This window comes from Venturia canescens, chromosome 7, assembly GCF_019457755.1.
Source record: "Venturia canescens isolate UGA chromosome 7, ASM1945775v1, whole genome shotgun sequence".
Lineage (NCBI taxonomy): Eukaryota > Metazoa > Arthropoda > Insecta > Hymenoptera > Ichneumonidae > Venturia > Venturia canescens.
The window spans coordinates 7743672-7771422 of record NC_057427.1 but is presented as its reverse complement, the minus strand read 5'-3'; the positions used below and the strand labels follow the sequence as shown (position 1 = coordinate 7771422).

Genomic DNA, 27751 nt, shown 5'->3' with positions numbered 1-27751 from the left:
CGACGACAACATTGAGCTCTTTTTTGTGTTTATTGTGTGTTGTGAGATTCGAGGCACACGCGTGTGCATATGAAGCGCGCATGTGGAAAAACGCAAGTGGCGCCGTCTTTCGAGAACCCCGCGAAAATCCATCAGTTTTTTCCATATTTCCTCAAGAAAATATATGTAAGTACGTCAAGTTGATAAACTAATTCCCGTGCGGTACGTCTTTAGAAAATTTCGCAACAGCTCCTCATTATGTAAAACACTTATGAAAACAATGTACAATGAATAATAATCATTATAGAAATATTAAATTTTTTCAAATTTTTAGCAATCGCTATATCGACACTATTTTCTGACAGAGTTCGGTAAAAAATCTGAATATATTGCATCACTCTGACATAAACCAATCTATCAAAATTTTTCATAATCATTCTTCCTGTTCGTCTTTATTCGAATCTAAAGTATTTTCGTCATCGTTTTGTTCGTTATCGTCAGCCTCTTCGTTCGGGACCAACTCTTCAGAGTTAACCGCCATATAGCAAAGTACTCCTCTATCTGGAATTTTCCTGATGGCGAGGTAAGCCCGTCCGTCCGGAGTTTTTCGAGAAACAATTGGTTCGATGGGACCGGGTCGAGGCAACTCGGGACAATGATCCGACAGAACGTTCGCCATAGCTTCCGAGAGTGGTGGAATTTCAGGAATGGGTGGGGGTTGATGGAATATTCCGTGCACTCGTCCACCCCTCGTCATTATTTTGAGGAGCTGAATGTAGTCGTTCCGATTTTTCGCATCGTCGATTGTGTCATCAGGAATACCCGCTAAACGTCTTGTCCATTCGACTATTCTCACTCGGTCTATTAACCAACGATCGATCAAAAAACGTTTTTTTCGTTCATGACAACAAAAATTCAAATAATGATGGAGAATAAAATGTAAAAAGCGATCAATCAGTGTTAACAGTGAAATTCATTTAATAAATAATAAATAAAAAATTTCATTCCTACATGAATGAAATATTCGCAAAATATTGATAAAAGTATACAAAAATGTTGATAATTATGAAAATTAATACGATTTTTTAACAATATCAAATTCAAAAACTTAAAAAATCGCACTGTACAAATAACTGATAAAATTGAGTAATAATAATATGAAGTGAAATAATATTTGATCTCCGACTCTTCAACGGCATTGGAAAGTAAAAATACGAATTTTACATATTTACCGAAAGGAGAATTAAAGAGTGGAACTCGTTGAACGATTTCCCGCACCGCTTCTTTGAATTCGGCATTATAAACTTTACTCATACCGAGCCAGTGTTTCTCAAGCGTTTTATGACAGCGGCATGTGGATTGATAAGCATAAACGAGCGACGAGTCGACGAACGGTTAATCCGTCATCCGTCAAATTTTCGTCGATTCGTTTTTTGTCTCCATGGGAAACGGAACGAAATAATGATTGATAAAAATACAACGGCTGCGTTGATCCAGTGAAAATCGCAATATCATTATTATTCTCGATACGTTTCATGTACATTAATTATAATTATCAATTAATTAGGTACAGGAACACTTTAACATTCGTCACATTAATCAATCGTAATGAATTGCGAAGCGGTACGAAATTAAAAAATAAAAATAAGACATTTTTCAAAATCTAAATGAATTTTTCGAGTTGGCGATAAAATTCCATTGTATTAATAACGGATTTAATTGCGTGATACTCATTCTTTTCCCCTCGAGGGAATGTCGTGCGATCTTTATTTTCCTTATCGCATTGTTCTCCTGTTTAAATAAAATAAGAATTTATCACGGGTCCGCAGGACGAGATAAAACTCGACAAAATAGCTCGATCATAACTGGGACGTTTTGGAAAAAAAGAAATATAAAAACCATGTACTCGCTTGTCCTGCATAAATAATAAAACTCATAGGACGAACAAAAAATTCGTGTGTCTTAACGATATATAGATTTCCACATGATTTTTTTTCCCTTTCAAAAAGTTCATCTTCCAAGCCTCGTTGTACATGAACAATGAGAAATTGACTGCTATATTGGTACAATGGAAGTTGTGTGCATGGATAATCGCCTCCTCGTTATATTTCTCCTTCTCCACGCCTCGTTGTAATCTTTTCTCCTTCTCCTTTTTTTTTCTTCTCTTTATTTCAACAAGTTTCAAATGGAATAATGTTTCGAGCATCAGCCGGACTCGCAACTGAATGGTTTTTTTTGTGTTTCAGGTCCTTTCGCGAGAGTTGACCTCTCGATGATTTTCAATGATTTTGTTTACTTTTTTTTCTCTTCTCGTACCAATTATTCTTTACGGCTTCAGTTAGGATTAATAAAATCTTACAGCACTAAAAAGGCACAATTTTTTATCCGCACCCCGTATTTAACACATCTCGTTACTCAAACGATACTCAATGATTTTCTTTTTCTACTTTTTTCTGTTCTTTCTCCTTATTTTCAGGCCATTCGCTTCGTGTTTCTTTTTCTTCTCTGTTTTTTAATCTCTTTTTCACCGTATCGGATTCTGCTCGTATTCGTGTGTGTGTGTATTATTCGCATGCGTTCTCCTCGTCTGTGTTTCAATATATGTTACATTTTCGATGAAGTGTGTTTGTGGCACGATAAGTCACGAATCCGTTACGCTTCATTCGCACTCTTATAATTTTCGTTACACAATGTTATTTACGTACATACGTAATATACGTATATACATATGATATTCATTCTTATGCTCTAGTTATGTCTTTATTAGGATCGTTAAAAAAAACCACATCTCTTTTAGTAATAAAAAAAAGCAACAAGAATTTCGTTTGGCGAGTAGAAAAAACACGATAATTGGTAGCGATTCAAAGTGCTGCTTGCTTTCTTGCTAATGAAGAAAAACACTTTTAAATCGCGCTGCAAAAAGGATTTTTATTGAAATAACCTTTTTCGAAAGGTTTTTCGATTAAATTATAAATGCGTAACTAAAAACGCGTCTTAGAAGAGCGGAATTCACAGGAAGACCGAAGAAGCGGCTTTTCGGAAGAAATACGGATTTTTTTTATCAACAGAATTGACGTGACAAAGTAATGAAAAAGGTTTTTTTTTTTTTTTAACGGTCCTAGGCATCGATAACTCTCCTATACAATAATATTCTAGGGTCTACGCAGACCTTGTTAAGGCGATGAACTACGCAGGCATTTGTACACTCGGTTGGAAAACTAAGAAAGTCTCAGACGGATTTAAGAGAGGGGGGGTGGGGGAGGGAGGGGGAAGTCCTCGGAAGAAATTCGTGTTCGGTTTCTTTTTCTTTTCATCTCGCAACGTCAGCCCAACGATTGTCACTTGACGTTGTTCTCCGAGACACGTTTGTTACCCCGTGGGCCTCAATCAGGGAAAGTCTTATTGAAACAAGATGAAACGAAAATAGGAGAACGTTGAAAAATAAAAAATAAACCTTCGGTTTTCAGGATGAATACTGATCGATTCGAAATAACTATTCTGGTTACACTGTACAAATTCGTTTAAACGCTGCAAAAACACAACGGCTAATTTAGCGCCATTTTTTACTCGGGAGCCTTGACTTTGGCCATTACTTTGCCCTCCCAGAGCGGCAATACTTCCGCGTCGTCCGTTATCTCCTCTTGTATTTCTTTCATTTCCAAATCTTCGCACTCGGTCTTGAAGAAGAAACTGTAAATGGAAAAAACTTTTTTAGTTTTGCTTTAATTAGAAAAAAAATCTCTGCACAGCTTACGCAATAAAGAGAGAAATCATTGTTTGATTATCGAAACATTTTATCTTATCGCGAAATGACAACGCTTTGAAAGTTGAAGGCCTAAAAATTTAAAAAGTGTCGCGCGAGCACAAACGATTCGGGTTTAATCTCAAAGCGTACGAAAAGAACTTCAACTTGAAATAACTGACAGAGTAATTTAAGCACGCAATCGACTCAGAGTTCTTACCGGTAGTTGCCTTTCTTGGGTAAATATTCCTTAAACTGTTTCAACGTGACGTTACGGCCAGGAATTTTGGTTCTGTAGGCCAATGGTTCGTCGCAAAAGGTGAACACAGCGGTCGTAAAATCTCCGACGTCTTGTCTACTCTTTCGCAGCGTTGACTGATTAGATTGTGCCGCAAACTTGGTCAAATTTGTCGCCTGACTTTGCATTCCCGCTTCCATATGAATCTGTTTGGCCATGCTCGCATGGCGCTGTCGACTACCGGCGCGTGCTCTTTCTTCCTCTTCCAGTCTTCTCTTTGCCTCATCCAACTGAGTTGCCTAGGAAAACGAAAAAAATTATTTTCAACCAAATTTCGTTGGGGTTTCCAATTGAACTGGTCTGCGCGAATGACAAAGATTGCTTCATCACATTTGTTTTCTTTAGCTTTAAAAAACTGTGTTTTCTCGTTTTATATTAAAACCACTTACAGGTTCGGGTGGTGGCAAAGGTGGCATTCCAGGATCGGCGACGAAGGGATGAATACAAATTCCCGATTTTTCCCTGCTCGTTCTCTCGAGTGAACCACTGCGGGTACTTTTCCCGTGTCGCGAGCTCCCGTGTTTGACATCGAGTTTTTTGTCGCACTGGGAGATTCGCGCTTGGAGACGAGCGTCTTTGCAAGTTGCTACGGGTGGTGTGTAACTGACGACGCTAACTCCGCTGTCCGTCAATTCGGTCATGGATTTTTTCGTCGCTGATCTTCTCAATACGTCCGATCTTCGCAATCGTTGCTCGTGACCTGAACAAAATGAAAATGAGATATAAAATAAAATCGACGTAAAAATGATTTCCTTTCCTCGCGATATAAACTTGAGATAAATTGGTCAATCAGGTCTCCGTATTCGTTCCGTTCGAATGCAAATGTACAGAAAAAAGTACAGAAACTTGTATGAACGGCACTTGTTAAAGTACTGACCTTGGAGATAGAGATCCTGTTTGTGAAGCGAGTCGGCATGATCGGAGGGTACAGATTTGGATTTAGGCAAATGAGAGCCAAAGGAGCTCACAGAGCCAGCACCCATGAAATCGCTGCCATCGGCGAAGTCTTGAATATTTCCACTATCAACGGAAAAAGTTGAGACAACGTCTTTTCTCTGTTTGAGCTGCCGCATATAACTATGGGACGAAGAAGTCGTTGGTTGTCTACGGTCAGGGGAATGCGGTCGAGGCGATGCGAGTTCGGGTGATCTGGATGGTGTCGGATCGGACCAAACGCGTGACACGTGTTGATCCAATATCGCTTGGTCGCTGTCATCCTCGAGAAGAAATTTCTCTCGAAGAGCATCCGAAAGAGCTTTGGCAGTTGCGATCGAAGCTTCTTCGATACTTTTTGCCGCCGTTTCTTGCAGATGCCTCTCCAGTTTTTCTTGACTCTCTCTTTCTCGCTGCAAGCTCTCCAGTTTCGTCGTCAACACCTGGGCGAATGCCATCGGTGGCTGCGACTGCATCGCTTCACGAGATATTCTCTGCGTACGCGGTATTACGTAACGCTCTGGCATTGGATCAGGAATTATCGCCTCTTCCGGTATCGCTCGGCATTTTCTCATCGAATGCTTTTTACTGCTTCTACGCTCGCCTATCGACATTCCATCCCTGCGGAGAAACGATAATTATAAATCGAGATAGAGTCTACGAGATTGTGTGTGACTTGTAACATTGGAATCTCACTATTTCGATTGATTTAAGTTCAATCAACGAATGAGCAAACTTTTATTTCAATTTCTTCACGTAGCTCATTCAGATCGATCAATTCATTCAATGATTCTAACATAATTTATGAAAGTTACTCGATCAAATTAAAATTTTGTTGAGACTCTTTATCCAGGCGGTAATCATTGATTTCTACAGAAAGTTTTATATGTCGTTCTCGCAAAAGAAAATTTGCAGACCAGTGCATGGAAAAATGCATAAATTTCCTATGAAATATTGAAGATTTTGAAACTACGATTTCTATCTCGCTACTTACCCTTACTTGATGAAATCCTCTGGCAAAAAAAGCCCACGAGTTTAGGTTTGAAAAAGATGTATAATGCGAATACTTACACGGAGGAATCGGTGAGAGAAAGATTAGAACCGCTACGGGCATCGCTGCTCAGGCTCTGGAGTTCCGAGTCCTGTCTGGACACTGGATTGTACGAGGAATATGGTGCGTGCAGTCTGGATGACGACATATGGTACGGACTAGTTCCACGTTGCAAGTAAATTCTATACGCAAACGCCACACGAAAAAATGAAATAATAAATAACGCACACGCGAGGGACAAGCCAGTTGCAGTAAATGACGAAAACAATACAAAATGAAATGATGAAAATAAGTAGGAGAGTAGCAGAAAAATTAAATTGACGATTAAAATGAGAAGAAAATATTACGATGGACTGTTTATGGGGTTGAGCGTTCAATTGACAAAAAAAAAAAAAAAACATTTTTCTAGAACGTGCAATGAGGCTTTTAAACCCACCCAGCAAACGCTTCAGACTCGGGCCGTATGTCCAAGATCCTGGCCATTTGGGTGGCTCTGAGGACATTTTTGGTCAGTCTTAATTCGCTCCTCGATTCGACGGGCGTCTCGCCAGCCGAGTGCGAGCTCCGCACCGAAACGACAAACTCGCTGTCCTCATGGAGCGTCGGCAAAAGTGCCGGTCCGCAAGACAACGACATTTCTCGGCTCGAGCTCGAACTTGGACAACCCCCGGAATCCGGATTCTGGCAGGATTGAACGTACTGAAGGTACATATCCGATTGGAGAAAATTCGGATACGTAGTTTCCGCCATTACTCTCTCGACTTCCGTTTGGACGGCTTCGAAAACTTTGTCGTCCGCTCGACCCTCCATCACCCTACGATGAGCCTCTTTCTTAACATCCTCGTCTATCGCTAACTGCGATTTGACGAAGAACCTGCGTAAAAGATTTTCGTTTTATTATTATATTGAAAATCACGATCTTGGTTCCGACGATCAGGACTAAAAAAAAATGCGGCAACGCATGCTTAGCAAAAAACGAAAGCTAGTGAGACAAGTCGGGCAAAAACTTGTCTACTTTCGGAAAAAATCACCTTTTGTGTATAGCCTTAACGAGATGTTGTATCGTGGCGGGATCCTGAGCTCCCTTGAGTCCCTGACAGGCGAACCAGAAGTAGAGAGGACGAGCAATCGGTTCGCCTTCCTGATCGAGGTACCTCGTGAAAAGTCTGAGGCCCTCCTCGTCCGTAAGGAGATATTGAAAATTTCTTGCCCATTGTAGGCAAGCAGGGGGCGTGTTGCTTCCCATTGTCGTGGTGTCGCAACAACCCTCTGGCTCGAATCCGAGGGGAGCGGAAGCATCGCAACAGTCTTGAGATGACTTGGACGTCGCGAGTGACGAGCGTCGCGGTGTCAGAGCGGGACTTTGAGGACGCGGTCTGCTGTAATATCCTCCCGTCTCCTCTCCTGAAAAACGAAAGACGAACATTTGAACATGAGCACTGAAATGAGGACGCAAAAAAGGGAGGAGAGAGAAAATAGCTTTTACCAGGAACCGGTGGTCTCGGAGAGTTCTCATTGAAGGAGCGGGTTTCGCTATGACGAGACTCGCTCATCCTATCTATCGTGGCTCTCGCTTGCTACTTTCCAGTCTATACTGAATTTTGATCCCCTGCGTCTCCTAGTTGACATGGCTAATCCAAGCCTGTAACAGAAAAACGGTTGGATGAATAAATGAAAATGATGCGACAAGTTGTTTAAGTTACTGAAAAATATTATGGGTAGCTGCGAGGATTATTTCATAGTCGCAGACAGAAAAATGGAGTTTCAAGCTGAATATAATGTTATCGATTACAGCCGGAGGGATAAAGTTAGAGCGCGCTTGGCGTCGGTTGAGTCATTCCGAACAAAAGGCAACCACGACTGGGGTAGCCGACGAGTGGTTTCAACAGACCCTGTACCGTGAGTCATATTCTACTTCAACCAAAGCTTTCTGTTCTTTTTCTCATCCTTTTTGCTCAGGGAGTTGGATCGATGTGTACAGAGCACAGGGAAGGGGCATCGACGCGCATCGAGAAACTCCTCTACCACGGATTCCCATTGGTCCGTAGTCAGACTCTTTGTGTGGTATCGATCGTCAAATAATTATGACATAATCTATCGAGAGAGAAGGAAGTATCCTTGCCCAGGGGCAAAAAAACTTTCTACAGCGTGGTAGTACATAAGGTTGCACAAATAATAGAATATTAAGAGCTTTCGGGGAGCAAGGGCTTGATTATTTTGGGAGAAGATACCGTGCTCGACTAGGGTCATAGATGAATGCGCTACAAATATTCTTTAATACAACACTGTTTTCTCCTCATAACTGGGAACCGTAAAACATATCAATATTATTCCAGGCTCTTAATTTCAAATATGATGTACTCCTTATGAATGAAAAACTACCTGGGAAATATGATCCCGTGCCCCCTTGCCTCTTCTATTTTCTCATATAACAATGGACTCAGTTATGAAAAGCTGTCAATCATCTCACAAGAATGAACATCTACCTGAGGTTTTTGGTCTAATGGAATTATGTATTACGTACCATGACAGAGTAGCTCGAAGCTTGTTTGCCGGAAAAAGACTTTCGAATTTGATTATTTTTAATTCAATAGTAATCGACAATCGGACATAAAACTTTTGGCAAAGAGAATAGAAATTGGAGGAGCGACGAAACCATTCGCTACGAACAGCGAGGCTTGAACTGAGCCAAAGCGGCGTCCTGGCCAGGATTGCAGACCCCAGCCGGAGAGAAGGGTGCGGAGGAAACCAAGGGGTGGCATTTGGGATCCTCGAAGATCGATCGGTCCAACAACCCGAGTCCATACAATGCTTCTAGCAGATTGAAAACATTCTCGATACGAATGCATACAAAGTAAAAAATCTGTGTACTACCTCTGAAGAGACTCAATGACTCTGGCTGTAGAAAACAGAGGTATTACTGGAGCAAATTGAAATTAATACCTTGAAAAATATCGCGAAAAAATTTGATATTCTCGTCTTTGGGAATGAATATGTTAATTAAAAACTCAACGAATCATTATTCATCCTTACAGCATCCTGAGAGTCTTTTTGGTCGTTAACCTAAAAAATCCTTTGTGATTGACCATAAAAAACATCCTTGAAACGAATGAAAAGCCTCCACGAGTATAAAGTTTAATTATTCACAGGATACTTCAACATTTCACACGCTTCTTACACCGGAATATCATATAATAATTATTTTACGACCAAACCAATTATGAGAAATGGCTTTTGTTCGAAACACACGACTAAAGAAAAAGGAGAACAATGCGGGGATTCCCGTTAGTGCTGCCACCAGTCGTGACGCCGGTAACAGTACCGACGCGGCATCGCCCGCCACCCCCGTATCGATTATTTATTGGTTGGTGAAGGAGATTTCTCTTCGCGGTGACGGCTTCTACCGAACTTTCTCTCCAATCATTTCAAAACGAATCGATAATTCATTAGTTTTTTTTTAAAGAAATAAACATAAAAATTTGATTCTTCAATGAGCGGAAATGATGATTGTTTTCCGGTTTGCTCGTGAGTATTAGAAAAGTCGATTGGGTGATTTTTCACGGTCGAGAGATGGCGCTCGATACAGTCTGTGAAAAAACATGTACTCCCGTCGGCTCGATGGCAACGTTTTTTTCTCTCTAATTCGTCATCCTTCTCCAGTCATTTTCGTACTCACTCGTATAATGACGTCCGTGCTCGCCAGGAGTTCCTTTGATACTCGTCGTGCCGCCAGTCAGCTTGTTCGTTGGGCGGGGATAATTAAATGCTCGCGTGCAAAAATTGAAAGAGAAAAAAACGCATTCCCCTCGGGCTCGTTCCGTTGGTTCTCGGTGATGCGAGCACGCGATGGTCATCCCAAGAATCTGACAGTCTCTCAGAAAACTCGTTCATCCGTAATGATAAAACTCGAGCCAGATTTTCTAACAATACGCGCGAATTCGTCCGAGTGAAATCGCTACCGCGGAAAAGAGGATTTCCGTCAACGCTTCGAAAATTCCTTGAAAATTCTCCATTGCATATGAAATACCGAACAAGTTAAAATTCGCACGAACCACCCAGCCGAAATAGAATTCAATGGAAATATTCGTCGCGGTCGCATATCGAAAGATTTTATTCATATTCATTCATCCGTCGGAAATTATTTGACCGTGAGGATCGCGGCCGAATCTCTCCAGTTTTATACGCATCCCGAATCCTTAGAAATGCCGACTGAAATGTCAAAATCCACGAAAAATTTCCGTCTCTCTAAAAAGACAAGATTCTCCTGCAAACAACAAATTTGACTTTCATCTGACCTTGCAAATGTGCCTCGAAACATAATTCCAAGAACGTTCCTCCCGGTAACAAAGAACATTCTCGCCTCGATACGATTTTTTCGTGGAATATTTGACACATCCTTCTCAACTTTTTCACACCGCGCAAACGCGATTACTCGAAATAAACGTCCTAAAACACCGAGACAAGTCCTCCCTCATATTTCATGAAAAATTTTCAACAATTCACCTGAAAACGAACCTCAAAGCTCTTCATATTATAATTTGGTGTCCGTCGCAAATGAAATTCAACTGCAGTCATTTGTTTGTTGGCGTTCGAGCGAGCTTCGACGTTCTTTAACGAGCTGGTCAAGTCGAGTCGTTCCCCTTCCCCGAGTAAATAACGTCTTTTATGTTATTTGAGTTTCGTGTCTGCCGAATCCTATTAGCAGGGGACTTTGACTTAAAAAAGGGGGGCTGCTCTCGTTGCACGATAATATTCAACAGTAAGTTGAAAAACTTTGGTAGTTTGCAAAGCTTGCATGGAGAGGTTATCGGACGTGCATAAAAATGGGATTGTAACGAGTTTCAGACTCGTAACAATACGAAAAGTCGGCTTAAGGTAACTCCTGTACTGCATGCTAGTCAAATGAGTGCTAAATTTTCAAAACGCTTTTGGACCAAGTTCAACGTACCGATTAACATTGTTGTTAGTAGATATGTACACAAGCATATCTTATTAACGTGAAAAAATATTTAAAATGATAGTTTTGCAAAACTATCAACTGACAGATGCAAATTTCCATGACGACACGTTTTCACAGCTATTTTTCAAAGAATCATCTGTATTTTTTAACCGATTTTATTGCACCAAGTCTCATTTTATTCCTCAACTTATCCTCTGCGAATTCGCCGCGTAGATTTTCCTCTAAACTCATTCCTTCAGAAATTATGAATGAAAAAGTTTTTTCACTTGATCAACAATTAGCTGCAACGGTGAAACGATCGAGTTTAAAAAACAGCTACACGGTGGATTCACAGAGGACCCAGTTGACGAACAAAATGAGGCTTGTTGCAATAAAATCGGAGATGATTCTTTGAAAAATACCAGTGAAAATGTGTCAGCGTGGAAATTTGCATTTATCAGTTGATGCTTTTCCAAAACTAGCGTTTTTAATATTTTTACATCTTAATGAGATACGTTGTAATACAAATCCACTAACAATACATTTAATCGGTACGTTAAACTGGTCTAAAAGCGTTTTGAAAATCTAGCACTCATTTGACTAGCACGCGCAGTACAGCTTGGTCGAATGAGAGCGAAGGAGCGGGAGAGGGGGGGAAGCAAAGGAGCAGGAAACCGAAGAATATTTCGTTCGAGTATCGTATTCGTAAACGAGTCTGTGGAGATTCGCTCGATCGAGCCTGGGGAGTGTGATCTCCGTTGGTTAAGCGCAATAATGAAAACGATCAATGGTCCGTGAGCGGTGATATTTTGCAGCGTTCGTTGGAAGAGGCGTACAAGAGAGAAAAGGAGACTCCTTTGGAGCTGGCCGAGCGGCATTCTTACACGAGGGCTACTAGTTTTTCAAGCTCTACTCGCACAACTCTGTGTTTTCTCGATCGTCAGCATCTTGTACGCCTCGCTGTGGCCTCTCGCTCGCTCTGGTGAGCTCACGGTTAAGCGGCCGTTACAAAGCGGTCCCGGGGTAGTTTGCTTCGGAGCGGCGAGGGCGAAGGAGGGGAGGGGGAGAGAGAGAGAGAGAGAGCGAGAGAGAAGAAAGAGAAAGAGAGTGGGAAGAAAAGCAGCTCGATGCGGCTGGGTGATTCAGGAACGTATACAAAACTCGGAAGGCAAACTTTGTGTACGAGCCACGAGGAAATCCGGCTGCGAAGGGGGTGCCGCCCCGTCGTACGAGGATTGTTACGACACTTAGGATATTTATTTGAAAGTGTAAATGCGAAAAGCGAGGATTCGGTGAGCTAGTAGAAAGGGGTGCGCGGCGGCGGTGATCGGTGATCGGCACCGTGCCAACTTCGTGACAGGCGCGCGGGGCTAATTTTCTTGTTTTTTCTCATAGTGTGGGTGTCTTTCCCGTAGCGAGTAAACTCGCGGAGGCTCATCGGTGGAGCGATCTTTAATAAATTTCGTCGAAAAGAGCTGGAGAAGGACGAGTTTGGTAAAGATCGTCCGGTCGGTGAGTGCGCGGTTTCTCTTTGATCGGCGAGAAAGAACACGGGCACGAGGGAGAGAGCGAGCGGGGGACAAGAGACGGGAGACGGCGTACGCAGTCTCCGCTCGGCGGAGGATCGCCTCTCTTTCATCGTTTCTCTCCGGTGACTCCGAGAATGTGGATGAGATACATACTTTTGTCAAAAAATAAGAGTCGCTCGGCGCCGGTGGTGGCGGTCGCATAGAGAGAAGCCGCGGGTTTGTTCTCGGCTCACGCTGCCGGGGGAGATTCGAGTCCCTTTCTCCTGTGCATGCTCTCTCGCGGTTGTGTGCGGGGCTCTGATGGAAACCGAGAAGGATGCCATAGCGGGGAGAGGATCGACGAGAGGCCGAGGCACCGCGCCGCGGGCCGGGGCGGGGGCAGAGGGGGAAGAAGAGAGTGTATAGAAACACGGCGCACAGGTAAGTCGAAGACCCGAAGTGAGAGCGAGCACCGGAGCGAGAGAGAGCGAGACGGAAGAGACGCGCGGAGGCCTCGAAAGGCTCTGGCGCAGCGGCGGCACCGCTTGTGATGTACTCCGGCTTCGTAATTACAGGTTTTCGGAACGCCTCTCTCTCTCTCTCTCTCTCTTTCTTTTTCTTCAACTCTCGCGCATACGGAGGAGAGAAAAGAGAGGGGAACGGGACGAGGGAGCTGGAGAAAGAGGGTGTTGTGCGTTCGAGAGAACGAGCACGGACGTAGCTACGAGAAGGCGAGCCCGCGCACCTTCGAAATCGGAGACTCGGATGGGAAAGGCGCCGGGGAGGGGAAAAACTGCGACGACTCGATACAAGTATTCGGCGAATCGATTAAATCGCTCGAACTCGCGTTTTGGGATCTTGGCATTCTTTCCGGATCGGAAATACTTTTGAAGGGAATCCCCAGCGGGAGGAAACCTCGGGATAAAAATGGTAAGGGGAGCCCCGACATCTCCCTACGGGTCTGGTAAATCCGGAGTTCCGCGAACGAGAAAAGCATACACGCGCGGCTCTCATTCAGCCGCTAACCCTTTGAATCCTTCTCGCGTTCCCCCGACTCTCCGCCCGAACTTTCTTTCTCGCTCGCCCTCTCCGGGCGTCGCGACTCGTTTGCCGTTCCTCGCGGGGGCGCCTTTGGCCCCTCGCGAACCGCGCGGCGGAAGAGAGCCTGCCACGGGCGAACTCGCGGGCTCGGCCAAATATCTTTTCGAGGCTGCGTCCAATGGAAATTCCTATTTACAGGATGTCCGGGAACGGCGCGCTCCTCGGCCCCGTGTTTCCGGGGAGGAAAGCCCAAACTCTTCCCTTCGTTCCGCATCTGCCGGCGGCGTTAACGACGCTTCGATTCGTCGGTGCGACGGCCAATCGGCTTGGCCGAGAGTCGAAAGTGGGCGTGGCGAGCGCTCCGAAACGAATCGGCTGCGGCCCTTCGATCGAAATCTCGTCAGCTTTTCATCCCAAGAGAAAATGCGACCCGGTATTTTTCCCTTTGATTTAACCGCCCCGCTTGGCCCTCTTATAGAAGCAGAAACGAGTTTTCGGACACCCCGCGATCCAGCGCGGGAGAGAGCGCTGCGGCGGCGGACGTTGCCGAGGTTAGGCGCGTGTGTGCAAGCGGAGAGCGATGCACACACAAACAGGCTCGACGGCCCTACGCGGTGCGGTTTACCCTCGCACATGGATCCTCCGCAGCACTCCCGTCCGGACGCTCGTGCACACGGGGAATGGGGCGCAAACTCGGCGGGCACGTATTTACCTGCGTCAGTCTGCCGTACGCTTCTCCATTATTTCGATTTTCTCGTGCGTCGATCTCCTTTCATTTAGCCCCATTACAATACTTGCTGTCGCAGGGAGAGAATCAGCAGCGCGGATTTTAAGGAGTTTTTTTAAGGTCGAAGCAAACGAGGCTCCCGGCGCGCTGGGGGCTGATTCTCCGTGAAATTTCCGGCTGGCACGTTCGCGCCGAGGGGTTTAAAAAATAATCTTTAAGGGTGTTGAACTGACCTGGGATCCGAGCGAGACCGTCTCGCGGACCGCATCGATGCTCGCCGGCTCGGCGATCGATTCTTTATCCCTGTGCGCTTCACTTTTATTTTTATATGCCTTCCTGGCGGTTCGAGCGACGCTCTCTTCCCGGTTAAAACACTCTTCCGAGGTATTTCTAGCGGCCCGGAAGCCGCCGATCGGCGAGCTTCTCTCTCGGGCTTTCAGCGAGCATTGAAATCTCCGCGGTGTAGGAGCATAAATCTCCGAGTTTCTCGACGTGCCCCCGGCCCGAGCTCCTGGCCTTTGCACGCTCGCGCTCTACCGACGAGGGCTCTCCATCTCGGTCTATCACGGAATTAACTTTCGAAGCCCAGTCCCGCTCGATTTTACCGAAAGGATCGTCCTCCGAGAGCTTCGGAACCCTCGAACCGAACCGCCGACAGCTTCGGGCGAAGAAGCAGCGCGCGAGGACGATCGACGACGCTTGCGTCCGCTGCGACGCACACGCTCAGACTGCCAGATCCGTGGCACAGTGACCGCAAGGTTTCTGCTCCTAAGAGAGAGGGCCCGCAAAGCAGCTGTCGCGTTTGTGTCTCTTCCCGCTCCGGCGGCAGCTCCTGCTCCTTTCGGTCTCGTCGGCTCGGCGCGCGGGGCCGACGGAGACCGAGCGCGAGCGAGACGGAATAAGCCGAGGGCTCTCGGCAGGCTAGAAACCATGAAAATCCTTCTTTCTCACCGCGAAATATAACGGAGCCCGCGCTCTTTAAAAGGCTCTTCGAATCCGGCGTGCCAAAAGGATTTCGAGGCGACGTCGCTGTCGGGGAGGAAACGATGATCGATCCGGCGGGGTCGATGGAAAACGAGGCTCGCTCGTCGCTCCGAGCAGGCCTCGCGCCCGACGTTTCCTCGGGCTGCCGCAGCCAGAAAATTCACTTTCCCGACGGGGAGATTCGACGCGATCCCGCACAAGTAAATTGCCCCCGATCGCGGCGAACGCCCGAGGCAACGACGCGGCTCGCTGCACCGGGATTCGCAGCGATCCTTCGGGCGACAGCCCCGGAAACGGCGAGGAGCCAAATGACGAAGATTCCTCCCCGCCGATTTATTTCCTCTTTGTAATTAATCCAGCAATTATTCGACCCGCGCCCGGATTGTTGCGCCCTCAAATTCGAGAGAAACGTCGAAGCAGAACGACGCGCGGAGAGACGAGCCGGAGCGAAGGGAGGGGAAGAGGTTCGAGGGCGCGAGCCCGAGTACGCGCTCATCGGCGAGGAACGAGCGCGCCTGAGAGCTCCGAGTATACGCAGGATCGCTGGCCGAGTGTACATACGCGAGATAATTTTCTTGTGATGTCGCCGACGCAGCGCGCGGCCGGATCGTCGCCGCACGCGATCCGCCGACTGAAGCGCGGGGGCCGGGGAAAGGGGGTCGGGCAAACACGGCGTTCGCATCGGTTTTCTCGATGTTGCCTTCGCGTATCGAACGACGCGGCTCTTAAAAGCCAAGATTTGCTACTCGGAGCCCGGCGCACAGGCCGGGGGGAGGAATACATTAATGCGACTCCACAAATGAGAGGCCGAGCGTCCGAAACTTCGTAATAACGCGGGAGCTCGCGCTCCGGAGGAGAGACGAAGAAACGGAGAGAAAATAGTACCCGGGGGAGTAATTATTCGATATCCCGCGTGGCCCCGCGCGATAAGGATCGCATGCACACATATAATTCGACTCGCACCGGTAAGCGCGCGCGCGCGTGTAATTCCTTTGCCGACGATTATGTACCCGGGCAGCTCCGCACCGGCGGGGCTCTCTTGTCGAGCTTAATGGAGTTTTATTCGTCAAAGAGGCCAGCCGAGAGAGACACTCGCCGAAGAAACACGTAAGCGACGAAGAAAAGCTGCGGGGACGCGAGCAGCACGGGGCAGAGGCTGCCGAGCAGGGGGGAACTAACGTCGAACTTTTCCGCGGGGGTTTCTTTCGCGCGGGGTGAAAAAATGTCCGCAAAACAAATCCACGGAGATCTGATGCAAATCGAAAAGTCAGGCTTTCAGGACGATCGATCAGAGTCAAAAAAGAGCACTAAATTATTTGACTCGTCGGCTGTTCTGATTTACAAGAATGCAGTATCTCGGGACGACGCTGAAGTTTCCAACGTTGGAGTCCAACGAAATGAATGAAAATAAAATGATTTATCCATCAGTTTTTTATTTCACGAATCATAATTGTGTAGATTGAAAAAATACAAAGTACAAATTCGACTGGAGATAAATTGGAGAATTACTGAAATTATTGGACAGTTTTTTAGATCATTTCGTTGGACTCCAACGTTGGAAACTTCAGCATCGTTATCTCGGGGGGACAGTATGGAACTGGATTGCAGCATTTATTCCAAGAGCAGTAATAAGAACTCTTCTATCTACAGTAATAAAAAGACCAATACACGGAGAGACTTTTATACGAATATTTCGGATGAATTTGATAGAAAAATTTGCCATGTTTTGTAGCAGCGCTGTTCCATATCCCCATTCTATTACATTTCACCAGAGTGCATAGTAATTTTGATGCCGAAAGCAGTTCTCTCAAATTTCTTACGCATTGAACGATCTATCGATATCTGAACGTCACTCGTGTCTTTGGCGAAATGTTAAAAATTGGTGAATCGGAGTGGACACAAATTGCTTGAAATTTTACTATGTGCCACCGGTTAATTTTCATGTTTATACGGAGCAACGCCTCGTATAATTGGTGGACGCACGAATTTTGCTATGCTATTGAGCAAAATTCAGTCTGGTAAAAGGGAAAATACGAAACTATGCAATTTTTCGTATAGCACAGAGAAACTACTGCTACGTTATCTCCTAAATTTTCATCAAATCATTTCATTATTTACTATGTTTCTCGATAAAATTCTCATTATATTTTCATTTCGTGATCCGCCCTCCTCAATTAAGTAGAATCCTCCCAACGTTGCAGAGCCGAAAACGAGAATGAGAAAATACAATGTTTTTAGATATCGATGATGTCCCGAGAAAGTCTTGTTACCGGCGAAAATCACTTGGGAATGGAAAAAGAAAAACGCTTGTTCGAGGTTAACGAGTAGCGGCGACATAAACGGCGGAAGGTTTGACAACGCCACGAGCCAGCTCGTTTGAAATGTAAATATGCATAAGCATATTATTAAAAAATGGCCGTCGTCACATTTTCCTTGACGATTAAAGTATACGAGAGTATTTAAACCGCAATCGTAATACAAAAAATGGATCAATCTCAGGAAATAAGTAACACATATATAATTTGAATAATAGCGAGAATAAATTTCAATCGTTTCTTCGGTCATGAGAAGAGGAAAAAAGTTCAGTTGCTTTTTTGAATGACGAGTAACGCGTCATCTTGAAGTCGCTTCGTCTCCGTTTAACTGTTTTTTTTTTATTATTTCATTTTTTTTTTATTTTTGGCTCTCCGCGTCCTAGGAGAGACTATCGCGTATAGAGACGATCGCGGCGATTCAAGCACGGAGGCCCGAAAAGAAAAATATATTATGAGAGAGGGAGAGCGCGGGGGGGGGGGGGGGGGGGGGGATGGAAAGAGTAAAGCGGAGAGGCGAAGAAGGACGGAGCGATCCGAGGACACCAACTCCGAACTTCAAAGGACTCTTTGATGGTTTCCGCTGCTGCCATTGCGGGATCTTGATAAACCCGCATTATACGCCGGTAGTGTACAATCCCAAAGAGCAAGCGAGCGAGCTGGTGCGGGCGCGAGAGTGAGAGGGCCGCGCCGTCGTGGCGCGGCCGGTTCGCTCGTATCGCGTATTGTGTGTGTATGCCCAAACCAGTTTTCGTTCGCGTTTCCTTCATCCTTCCGTCTCGCTCCTTCACGCGCGCCGGGCTTTAATTAAATACGTCGGGCCCCTATGGACCGTGGATGTGCGCGGAGCGGGGGGGCGAGCGAGACCGAGAATGTGCGGATGGAAATACACACCTTCTGCGTGTGCGTATTCATAATGGATATTCCGGGTCCGAAGACCGCGAAGGCCCGCTCCTCCGGAGGCTTTTCCTCCGGAATATTGTTAATAAAACGAGCCTCCGCCTGCCCCCGGAGACGTTTTTTAATCGGCGCGCGCGCGCCTTCTACAATTTGGAGAATCTTTTGCCTCCCGGGAGCGCCGAAGGGGCTGGAAAAATTTTGAAAATTGAAGAAATGGGAAAATGGCGGTGGGGAGCTCGCAGACTCGGGCAAGCGGCTCGGTCTGCGACAGCTGAGAAGCCAGAGAGAGGGCGAGAGCGGGGAGAGACGGTCAGCAGCAGGGAGCAGCGGGCGTGCCGCGTCTTTTCTCTTTCATCTTCGCCGCCCTTCTGATCCACTTCACACGTATTTGCTCGAGCGTGCACAGAGGCGCTGTTCTCTCCGGCCGTTGATGGCGGCGAGGAAAAAACGGTGTGCGCAAAAGAAGCAGAGAAAGAAAAAATCGAGAGCTCGGCATTCGTCGGGGGACGGCTTGGGAGATCGAAAATTTTGGTTTTTCGCGGGGCTAGCGCGGTGATTTCTCACAATTATTTTCCTACGGTCTCAAAATCCTCGCGGACCACGCGCGCGACGATGCCGCCCTCGAGGACACCCTGCGGACTCCTCGTTCGGCCGCGAGCACGAAGAATCCGAAGCTGCCGAGCTTCCTCGTCCTCCTGGCCGGCTCGATTGTTCGATCCCCCCGAGCAGCAGAACGCGTTGGAAATTGTCCGACGTGCCGCCGCTCCGCGGGAGAAACGAACGGCCGAGGAAGAAGTTGCTCGGGGGCACTTACCCAGAGGTTCATTCGCGCGTGCACGTCCGTAGGAATGTGCGCAAATGCGATGCACACGCGTGTGCACCACCTACGAGGAGCAAATGAGAACGATGATCGCTCGGGAAAAAAGAGAGACTGAGACGAGGAAAAGAAGGCACGAGAGAGCGGGCCAGGGAAGGGGAAGGAGAGTCTCGAGAGCGGCACGAGGTGCGCGACGCGGCGGCGCTTTTGACGTTTCGCCCTCTCGCTTTTTCCTACTCCCAGCATCCTCTCGCTCGCTCTCTCTCTCTCTCTCACTGTCCCGCAGCCTCGGCTCGCTCTTTCGGCTCCGCACCGCCGTTAAACTCTTCGTCTGCGTACGGCGCGCCGTCCACGAGGCTTTCCAGGCTGAACGACTCTCGGGCTCTGGGACTCGCTTGCTCCTTACGGCTCCCGAGAGCTCCGATCCCGCTCCGCGCCCCTTCGGGAATCGTCTTTTTCAGCTTTTTCTATCGGTCATCGTCTCCATAAATTTTCCCCACTTACTGCTCGCCCCCGACCAACTTTTCGACCAAACCCGCTCTAATTATTTTACGCATCGCGTCGCGACGGCGTTGTCGCTCCGTTTCGGAACGTTCGAAAGTAGGAAATTTTTATCGCCGAGCAATCGAGGCTTCTACTCTTGCAAGCATTCGACGAAAATGAATTTGATTTTTCATATTTTTTTATCTTTCTCTTTCGTTCATCCAACGAGGTTGGACATTTTTTTTTTTATTTGGTACGCATAAGTTTTCTCGATACTCAAACGAAAGAAGCTGAAACGCGATTTGGTGCGCCGACGAAGCACTTTGTTTACCGTGTTCTTTCTTTCGCGAGATCACTCGCTCTTTTTTACCGGACTGCGGGACACGATCGTTTTGCACTGGAGAACGTGCGACGAAGGAATAAACTCGCAATTGCGTCCACGAAACTGAATACAGTGGCCGAAATAATTCAGCCGGGAATTCGCAGCTGAAATTTCTACGTTCCGAATTCGGACTGTTTTTTTTGTAAGCCTGATTTTTACCAAAGCACGAATATTCCTCGTGCAACAAAAAGAGCTCAAAAAGGGGGAAACTACTCTCAAGAAAATGTTGAAGACTTTTGTTGAGATGGTCGAAAAAAAAAAAATGACAGAACTGCGAAAAATTGACAGCAGCCGGAAAGAGTCGAAACAATTGTCTCTCAAAATTGACTTTACAGTTGTCATTATCAATTTTTTTCCTATTTTCTTTCTATTTTTGCTAAGGGGTGGGGTTCAATATGTCGAATAATTGAATTGTAGAACGGTCGATATTTCGAAATGTTTAAAGTTGTAATATCAGTTTGGAGAAAAATAAGTAATTCGAAATTCTTATTCCCGATGGACCATTCAGCAGATTGCGTGTTTAATATAAAAAATTCCTTCTTTGAATTCGTATTTACCCGAAAATATATATTTCAATAGTTTTCATTTCGAATGCAATTTTAACAGACCATCCGAATGTAAAAAGTTCATATTTTCGAATTCAAAATCGTGAGTAATTGTTTTACAGACAGACCAGAATATAGAGTAGCAAAAAATCGAAAATGAATTTTTCAAGCCTATAAAACTTGGATATGCGGAATAGCGATAGCTCGAAAAGGCGAAAGTCAAAATGGCGATGTTTAAAATTGGAGATCACCGGTCTGAGTAAGTGAGTGAGTGAGACGCGTATATTTGGAGCTCCGCTGCATTTCTTTATTTTGATCGATCGACTCTCTAACGTTTCGCTATTTTGATTGTTCGACTTTTTGGTGTTTCAGTATTTCAATTTCCGTAATATTTGGTCTTTCGTTATTATATTTTCAAAATTGTGAATTTTCACAGTATCGCTGACTGTAGTAATTTATGAATCGACAGAGTGATAGTCGAACTTTCGAAAAATCGATATTTTAGTCATCGTCCTATGGGCGATTATTATATTCTATTTTCGATGTAAACGTGCTTCGAACCTTGCACTTTCTGCTTTATTTATTTTCGGCATTCAAAGCTCTAGTCGAATCTATCTGTTTCCATATTATCATTCAAAGATTATAAACTCGAGATTTTAGCTGTTCGAAATTTTAGTCATTCCAACATATTTGATCCCCACCCTACCTAAGCTGCTTCATGCTCATTGTTCGAACTTTTATCTTCTTTTTTCCGCGTTCCTAGAGCTCATGTTTCAAGCTTTAGCTGATTTTAAGTTTATTTTACTTCAAGTCTATTCGATAAGCTTATTTCTCCTTCAGATTTTTTCGATTTATCTCATTTTCGGTATTCTACTTGCTTATTTTGACGTTTTCTTTTTGCACACTTAACCGTTGTTTCTTGCGCTCGATCCTTGCTGTATTTTATGGGATTTTATTTCTTCTCGTGCCTTTGTTTCAATTGTTTCACTCGTACTATTTTATTTTTATTTTTACCATTATCTCACTTTTTATTATTGTACTCATTTAATTGTACTTTTACAAAAATATAATAAAAAATAAAATGACTCGCTTCGTTGTCTGTTTTTACTTTGCTACTGTTCAATTTACATTTCCAGGTTTGTGGCTTCGGTATTTTTTCTTTCTCGCCCAACGGAAAGTGCTCCGCGGCATACATAAATAAATAAAGCTCGATCAATCTGTATCGGGAAATGGCAGGAGTGCAATCGGCTCCTAAAAACGAGCGGTAACAAAAAAAACAGTAAATCAACGTCTACAGTGAAACCAACATTGACATTGGTGCAGAAAAAAATTGAAAATCAGATCGCATGACGTAACGAAGCCTCCGTAAACTACAATCGTCTTGAACAGAGACGATTGAATATCGGTGCGGGAGAGGCCGGGTCAAAATGCGTCAAAAATGTTGAAATTTCGTTTTTTTACGACGCTGAAGTTTCCAACGTTGGAGTCCAACGAAATGAACGAAAAAAACGTTTGTAATTCGCCAATTTTTTATTTTACGAATCGTTGGTGCAGCTTGAAAAACTACGAATCGCAAATTTGGCAGGGAACAAAATATGAGAATTAGTGGAATTATTGGAGAATTTTTTTCGATCATTTCGTTGAACTCCAACGTTGGAAACTTCAGCATCATCGTTTTTTTTCGTTCCTTCAATTCTATAAACTCTCACGACGCTGAAGTTTCCAACGTTGGAGTCCAACGAAATGAACGAAAAAAACGTTTGTAATTCACCAATTTTTTATTTCACGAATCGTTGGTGCAGCTTGAAAAACTACGAATCGGAAATTTGGCAGGGAACAAAATAGGAGAATTACTGGAATTATTGGAGAGTTTTTTTCGATCGTTTCGTTGGACTCCAACGTTGGAAACTTCAGCGCCATAAACTTTCTTCCAAAATTTTCCCAAATTTCTCGACCCCCTATTTTTTTCTGTCCTCAATTTTCTCCCTCTTTTTTACTCCGCCATTGTCAGCCCGCGCTGGATCGAAACCGCGGTGAGAAAAAAGACCACAAACTTTCCGAAATTTCCCGTTTTTTATGACACCCAAGTTCGCAACGTCGCAGTCCATCGAAACGATTATTTAAAAAAAACCCTCCACCAGTGAAACAGAAATTAGCGATTGCATCCTTGTTTCGCTCGTTTCGTTGGACTCGCGCGCTGCGAACGTCGTGTTTTGTTCGAGAGCGAAAGATTTTTTAAAAAATGAGAATATCCCGGTAACCGGTCGCCCTTGGCTTTGCATGAATATGGAATCCCCCAGATCCATCACGATTGAGGCGTATATCGCGCGGATAAACGTCGAAAGGTGAAAGACTACGGTACTCGCGAATGTATCTCGAGGGAGATCGGTACATACGGAGCGAGGGAGCGAGATCAAAGAGTGGGAAGCACGTGAGAGGCTGTTTCGCTGTAATCTTTCTCGTTCCCTTTCTCCCTTCGCGAGGAGCTGGGAGCTCAGTTCGAGCGAGGTTTTCGCATCGGCGGTGTACGGGGGTAAATAAATGCTGCGTTCGGCTCGCGACTGCCCGAGTTAATGATTCAGCGGCGGTAAGAGCGAAATGTTATTCCTCGCGAGTTCACGGCGAATTTATGTATACGCGCGCGCAGTTGAGGCTCCATCTCCGAGTATTTTCGGCTCTCGGGGGCACGAAAAAAGCTCCGCTTTCCGGCGAAATGTCGAGGGAAACAACAACCACCGGTTAAGCGGCCTTCGTCGCTCCGCGCATTTCGAGACTTTCGACGGAGCTCCTCGAACCGGCTGAAAAGTTGCCCGTTTTATGCTCGAGCTCGAATGCTCGAAATGAGATGAAACGAAAGATAATGAAAAGCTGGAAAACTTTTCATTATTTTCGAAAAAAATTTTTTTCCGACGCGAGCTTCCGGTACCCCTCCGACTCTTGACGGGGCTCGAAGAGTCGGAAAGAGCCCCGGAGGTTGACCGCCGCACGAGGTGAAATACCGGCGAGAGCATAGCTCCCCGAAGCCCTGTGCGATCCCGTGCACAAGGGGATGAAAATTGCTCCATTGGCTCTCTCCCGGCTCCCCGAGAGAGCGCTTTGTGTATCGTGCACGGGTATGCGCCGCAAACACCGCCGGGAATCTCCGATAGCGAGAGGGAGAGAGAAAGGGAGAGGAAAGTTAACACCCTGGGGGACCGTTGTCGTAACGTTTGATGCCACGTGCTCTTCGCGTTCGTCAACGTACCCACGTGCCCCCGTGCGCGTCGGCACGGGGGGGAGGGTGGAAAGATAAAAAGCGATTTTGCCAGGGGGGAGGAATTTTCGGTAAAAGTTGAATAAACTTCGAGAGGAAAACTGAGGAATAATCGTGACGAGTGTTTTATTGGTGTGGAAAGGAAGCTGGAAGGGAGCGGGAAAGGGTCGTGACCTTGAGAACGCTCGAGCGAGGCTCGGGGATGCGAGGTTTCGTGTGAAAAAAAATAGCGTCGAGTAAGCTTTCCAAAAAGCCTCCTTAAAGTGCTCTATCGTTTGTTCGCTTTCTCAATGTTCTCAAAGACGCTCTGGGATCGCCCCTTAATTCCGGAGAGATGCTGTGTGAGCGAGCGCAAGCGGCGGCGGCGGCTCGCGGACGGTCAAAGGCGACCTCCGCGACCCTACGAGCCTCGGGCTCCCGCCAACGCGCCAACGTCGAGCTCTCTCTTCTTCGTATCTCGAGAGAGCAAAAAACCGCGGCTCGATTCTTTTCCCCTTCTAAATAACTCACGAATATTTACAATTCATTTATCATCGGATCACTCGTGCCGCGATAATCGTTTAAAATCACAGATTTGCTGGTCACTTTACCGGAACTGCGCGGTCGAGTCGAATCGACTCGGGAGAATCCTCGAGTTTTGTAAAATCAGTTTTTGTGCACGGATTTAGGAAAGGTAATTTCATTGGCGTTGCCGAAAAGCGAGAAAAATCGAGGGAATGAAATTTTCTGATGACGTACCAAAAGAATTGATAAAAAACGGGGAAAAACGTGAATTTTTATGTTTTCGATGGTCAGGGACGGAAAAACGCGTTCGTCGAGATAAAATGAGGGAAGCACGATTTTTCGAGGCGTCAGCGAGTCTTGTGGAAAGACTGAAAACGCTAGTATATTCGAGGGGGACTGGGCTCGGCCAGACTTCGGGGTTAAAAGACGGGTGAAAGAGAAAATAAAAAAGATGGAGGGGGAGAGAGGAGGAAGCAGAAGAGTGAGAAAAAAAGAAGGAAGGAAAAGAAAAACACTCACCCGACGATCTTGCGATGCAGACTCGAGGCACACGATATTCGCTCCGTCGTCGTCGCGGTCAGGGAGCTCCTGACTTGGAGTTGTTAAGCACACCGAGAAAACACACAGCACGGAGAGAGGTTTTTTTTTGCTTGGAGGATGATTTATTCGAAACACGTATTCGATTTTAAGTTGTATTTAACGTTATTTCAATTTCCAATCGTGATTTCGAAGATTGACGACGGTGACGACGATGACCTGCGCGTAGCTCGCAAATCCTTTCACACTCGAGCTCTATCCGCTTTCTCTTGAGCTTTTATACACTTTGTTTATGCCGAGGGAAGTAAAAAAAAGAAACGAAACGAGAAGAAATAAAAAACCCCTTGGCGTAACTCGACGCCACCGTCGTCTTCGTCGTCGTCGCCGCCGCGTTCCGTCTCAAACTAAAATATCAAGCTGGTTTATTCCAACGAGACTCGAGAGTCCCATGCTCGATTGTCAACTCTCGTCTCGTTCTATCTTCCCGGCTCTACCACTACTACAACGTGGAGCAGCAGCAGCAGCAGCAGCAGCAACAGCAACAGCAGAAGCAGAATCAGCAGCGGCGACTCCACCAACGACCTCACTAGTTACAATACCGATGGATACACTGCTCGTTGTAGTGGTGGTCGTAGACCGCGCGCACATGGCGCGTCGTTGAAACAGTAAAGGAAAGGAAGAAAAAAAAACAAGGACGTATTCCGGGAGCCAATAAGTTTCGTAGATAGGCCGAATACACGAGGCATTAGTGTTCAAACAGTTCTTTCTTCAAACCCGTCGATATTTCCATGATACAGAAAACACGCACGATCCTTCTGTTCGTAAAACATTATCGTAACTTTTGATGTTGGCAGTGTGTACGTGTGCGTGTGCGCGCACGAGTATGTTATTTGCGAACGTGAGAACAGATGAGCCAACAGCGACAGTCAACTTTTCTCTCACCTATGATTATTTCCCTACTTTTCTCATTTCTCACTCATTCTTTTCTTCGTCTTTCTTTCTCTCGTGTCGCACTACGGAGACGCCAAAGACGCTCGTTTTTTTTCTTCCTCTTTCGCAGCGCACAGCGCCCGCGCGCTCCCGCACATTCACAATTTTCTTCCTCTCTCTCTCTCGCTCTTACTCTCACTCGGCCGCCCGCCCGCTCTCATATATATTATTAACCAACGTTCACGCACACTGTACTCTCCATCTCTCTCGCGCTTTCCAGGAGAACCCTCTTTATTTCGTTTTTTTTATTTACTCTCGTGTCAATCTCGGTTGTTAGCGTTTTTTTTTTCTTTACCTCGATTCGCGCGTCGTACATGTGACAAATAACGCGGTCGCACCGAGACAAACGAACAACATCGAGGATATATGACGAAACAACAGAGGCAACTCCTCGGAGGAGTACCAACGGCGGAACGGCACTCTCTACAGCCACGGTCGCCATCAACCGTCCATTCGTTCCATCTCTCTTTCTCCCTCTCGTTTTTTCCGCTCCTTTCTCTTTTTGCCTCTCACTCTCTCTCTCTCTCTCTCTCCCTCTCTCTCTGCCGTCCTTAACCTCCGCTCTTATATGCTACGTTCCTCCTTCTCACGCGCTCCCGGCGCGCCGAGAGCGAGAGAGAACAAGCGCACCTCGTTGATTAAGCCTGCCCTCTGTCGGACCGTAAGCATAACCCGTAGTGTTTTCAAAGTACGTGTCAGCCAATCAACGGCCTCCCGTGCTCCGAGCTCAACGACGTGACTAGCAATTTTCTGTTCCCTGCGCTCAACCCCTCCTACACTATTTTCCCTTCAATTATCTTTCCGACAACACGCTTTTTTTATACTCGATCAACGATAAATCGTCGATCCGGAGTCTGGCAAGAATTCGTATTCTATTCAATTGTACTACGGTCCTGGTACAGCTAACGTTACGCCACCTGTTGAACAATTTTTGCCACTCGCGCTGTGCTCTTTTCGTCAATCACCGAATTACGCAATTTTTTTTCTTATTTTTCTCCCTTCATAACGATTGATCCTCGCGTTTTTTTCGATCTTTATGAAATCATAGTTTATAGTTTCTCTGCTTTGATTTTGAGCTCGGCGAACACTGGTAAGGAGACGGGGTGGGGGCTCGGTGGGAAGCGATCAGCGAGGGTGGAGAACGCGCGTAATGCGGAAGCTGCTCCAGGTTTTTCTCGCGATCCGATGATGAGTCGTAAATCGGAATATCGAGCACACCGCGATCAAGAAAAAAGTCGACAGCTTGACGGATTGACGAATTTCGAAGTTGAAAATTTTCACCTCAAATCCGTCATTTTCGTGAGAGCTTCCGCAAAAAACGTAATAACGAAAACTGTTAAAAAAAACAGCGACTCGATCGACTTTCGGGCGGTGATACGCTCGAGACATCAAAGACCCGTAAACCCGAGTGAATTTCAACGAGATTATTAAAAAAATGTTCAATTTCCAGTTCCGAAAGTGTTTATTAAGGAGCAACGCGTGCAAAAATACGAGTTGACCTTAGGGCATTTTGAAAGTGTCATATACGAGGGGTAAACGATTTCATGATTTGTTGGATAATAGGCGGGGGGTCGTAAGTGCCCGTAAATCGACGATGTTCGTTGAAAAAGAGATGCGAGTTGAAGGAGAGAAAAGAGCCGGAGTGACAAAGTAGTGGGTGGAGAGAAGATGGAGGGGTTGGAAGGGGGATGGGCAACTTTTACTCGTACTTGTAGCAAATACCCGTTTCTTTGATCTTTCGTGACCCTTTGATCTCGCGACACTAGCATCCCTCCCGCGTTCTTCTTCGTCGTCGTCTTCTTCTCCCCCGTAAAGCGGGGATCCCT

General features: G+C 45.8%; 1 protein-coding gene and 1 long non-coding RNA gene across 7 annotated transcripts; one reads left to right on the top strand and one right to left on the bottom strand.

The window, feature by feature from the left end:
- The first annotated feature begins 43 nt into the window (after positions 1-43).
- On the top strand, positions 44-1647 carry LOC122412943 (uncharacterized). Its single transcript, XR_006261460.1, has 2 exons — positions 44-165; positions 481-1647. It is a non-coding gene; the product is annotated as an uncharacterized lncRNA (long non-coding RNA).
- LOC122412937 (axin) lies at positions 1472-26361 on the bottom strand. Of its 6 annotated transcripts, none has more exons than XM_043422931.1 (9): positions 24918-26360; positions 7490-7645; positions 7035-7407; positions 6440-6877; positions 6024-6185; positions 4897-5573; positions 4409-4719; positions 3942-4258; positions 1472-3669 (listed from the first exon to the last, which is right to left on the bottom strand). In XM_043422931.1, exons 2-9 carry the CDS (start codon positions 7554-7556, stop codon positions 3543-3545), a joined length of 2472 nt encoding a protein of 823 aa, XP_043278866.1. In that variant the 5' UTR covers positions 7557-7645; positions 24918-26360; the 3' UTR covers positions 1472-3542. The 6 variants fall into 6 exon arrangements, with proteins under 6 accessions (XP_043278866.1, XP_043278870.1, XP_043278869.1 ...); XM_043422935.1 differs by lacking the exon at positions 24918-26360 and adding an exon at positions 14452-14468; XM_043422934.1 differs by lacking the exon at positions 24918-26360 and adding an exon at positions 9680-9699.
- Positions 26362-27751: the final 1390 nt, after the last annotated feature.

Excerpts from the sequence above, each read along its gene's own strand:
- LOC122412937 (XM_043422931.1), bottom strand. The coding sequence starts at position 7,556 with ATGAGCGAGTCTCGTCATAGCGAAACCCGCTCCTTCAATGAGAACTCT. Across the intron at positions 7,408-7,489 it reads TCCGAGACCACCGGTTCCTG|GAGAGGAGACGGGAGGATAT; the intron begins GTAAAAGCTATT and ends TTCGTTTTTCAG. Across the intron at positions 4,259-4,408 it reads CTTTGCCACCACCCGAACCT|GCAACTCAGTTGGATGAGGC; the intron begins GTAAGTGGTTTT and ends TCGTTTTCCTAG.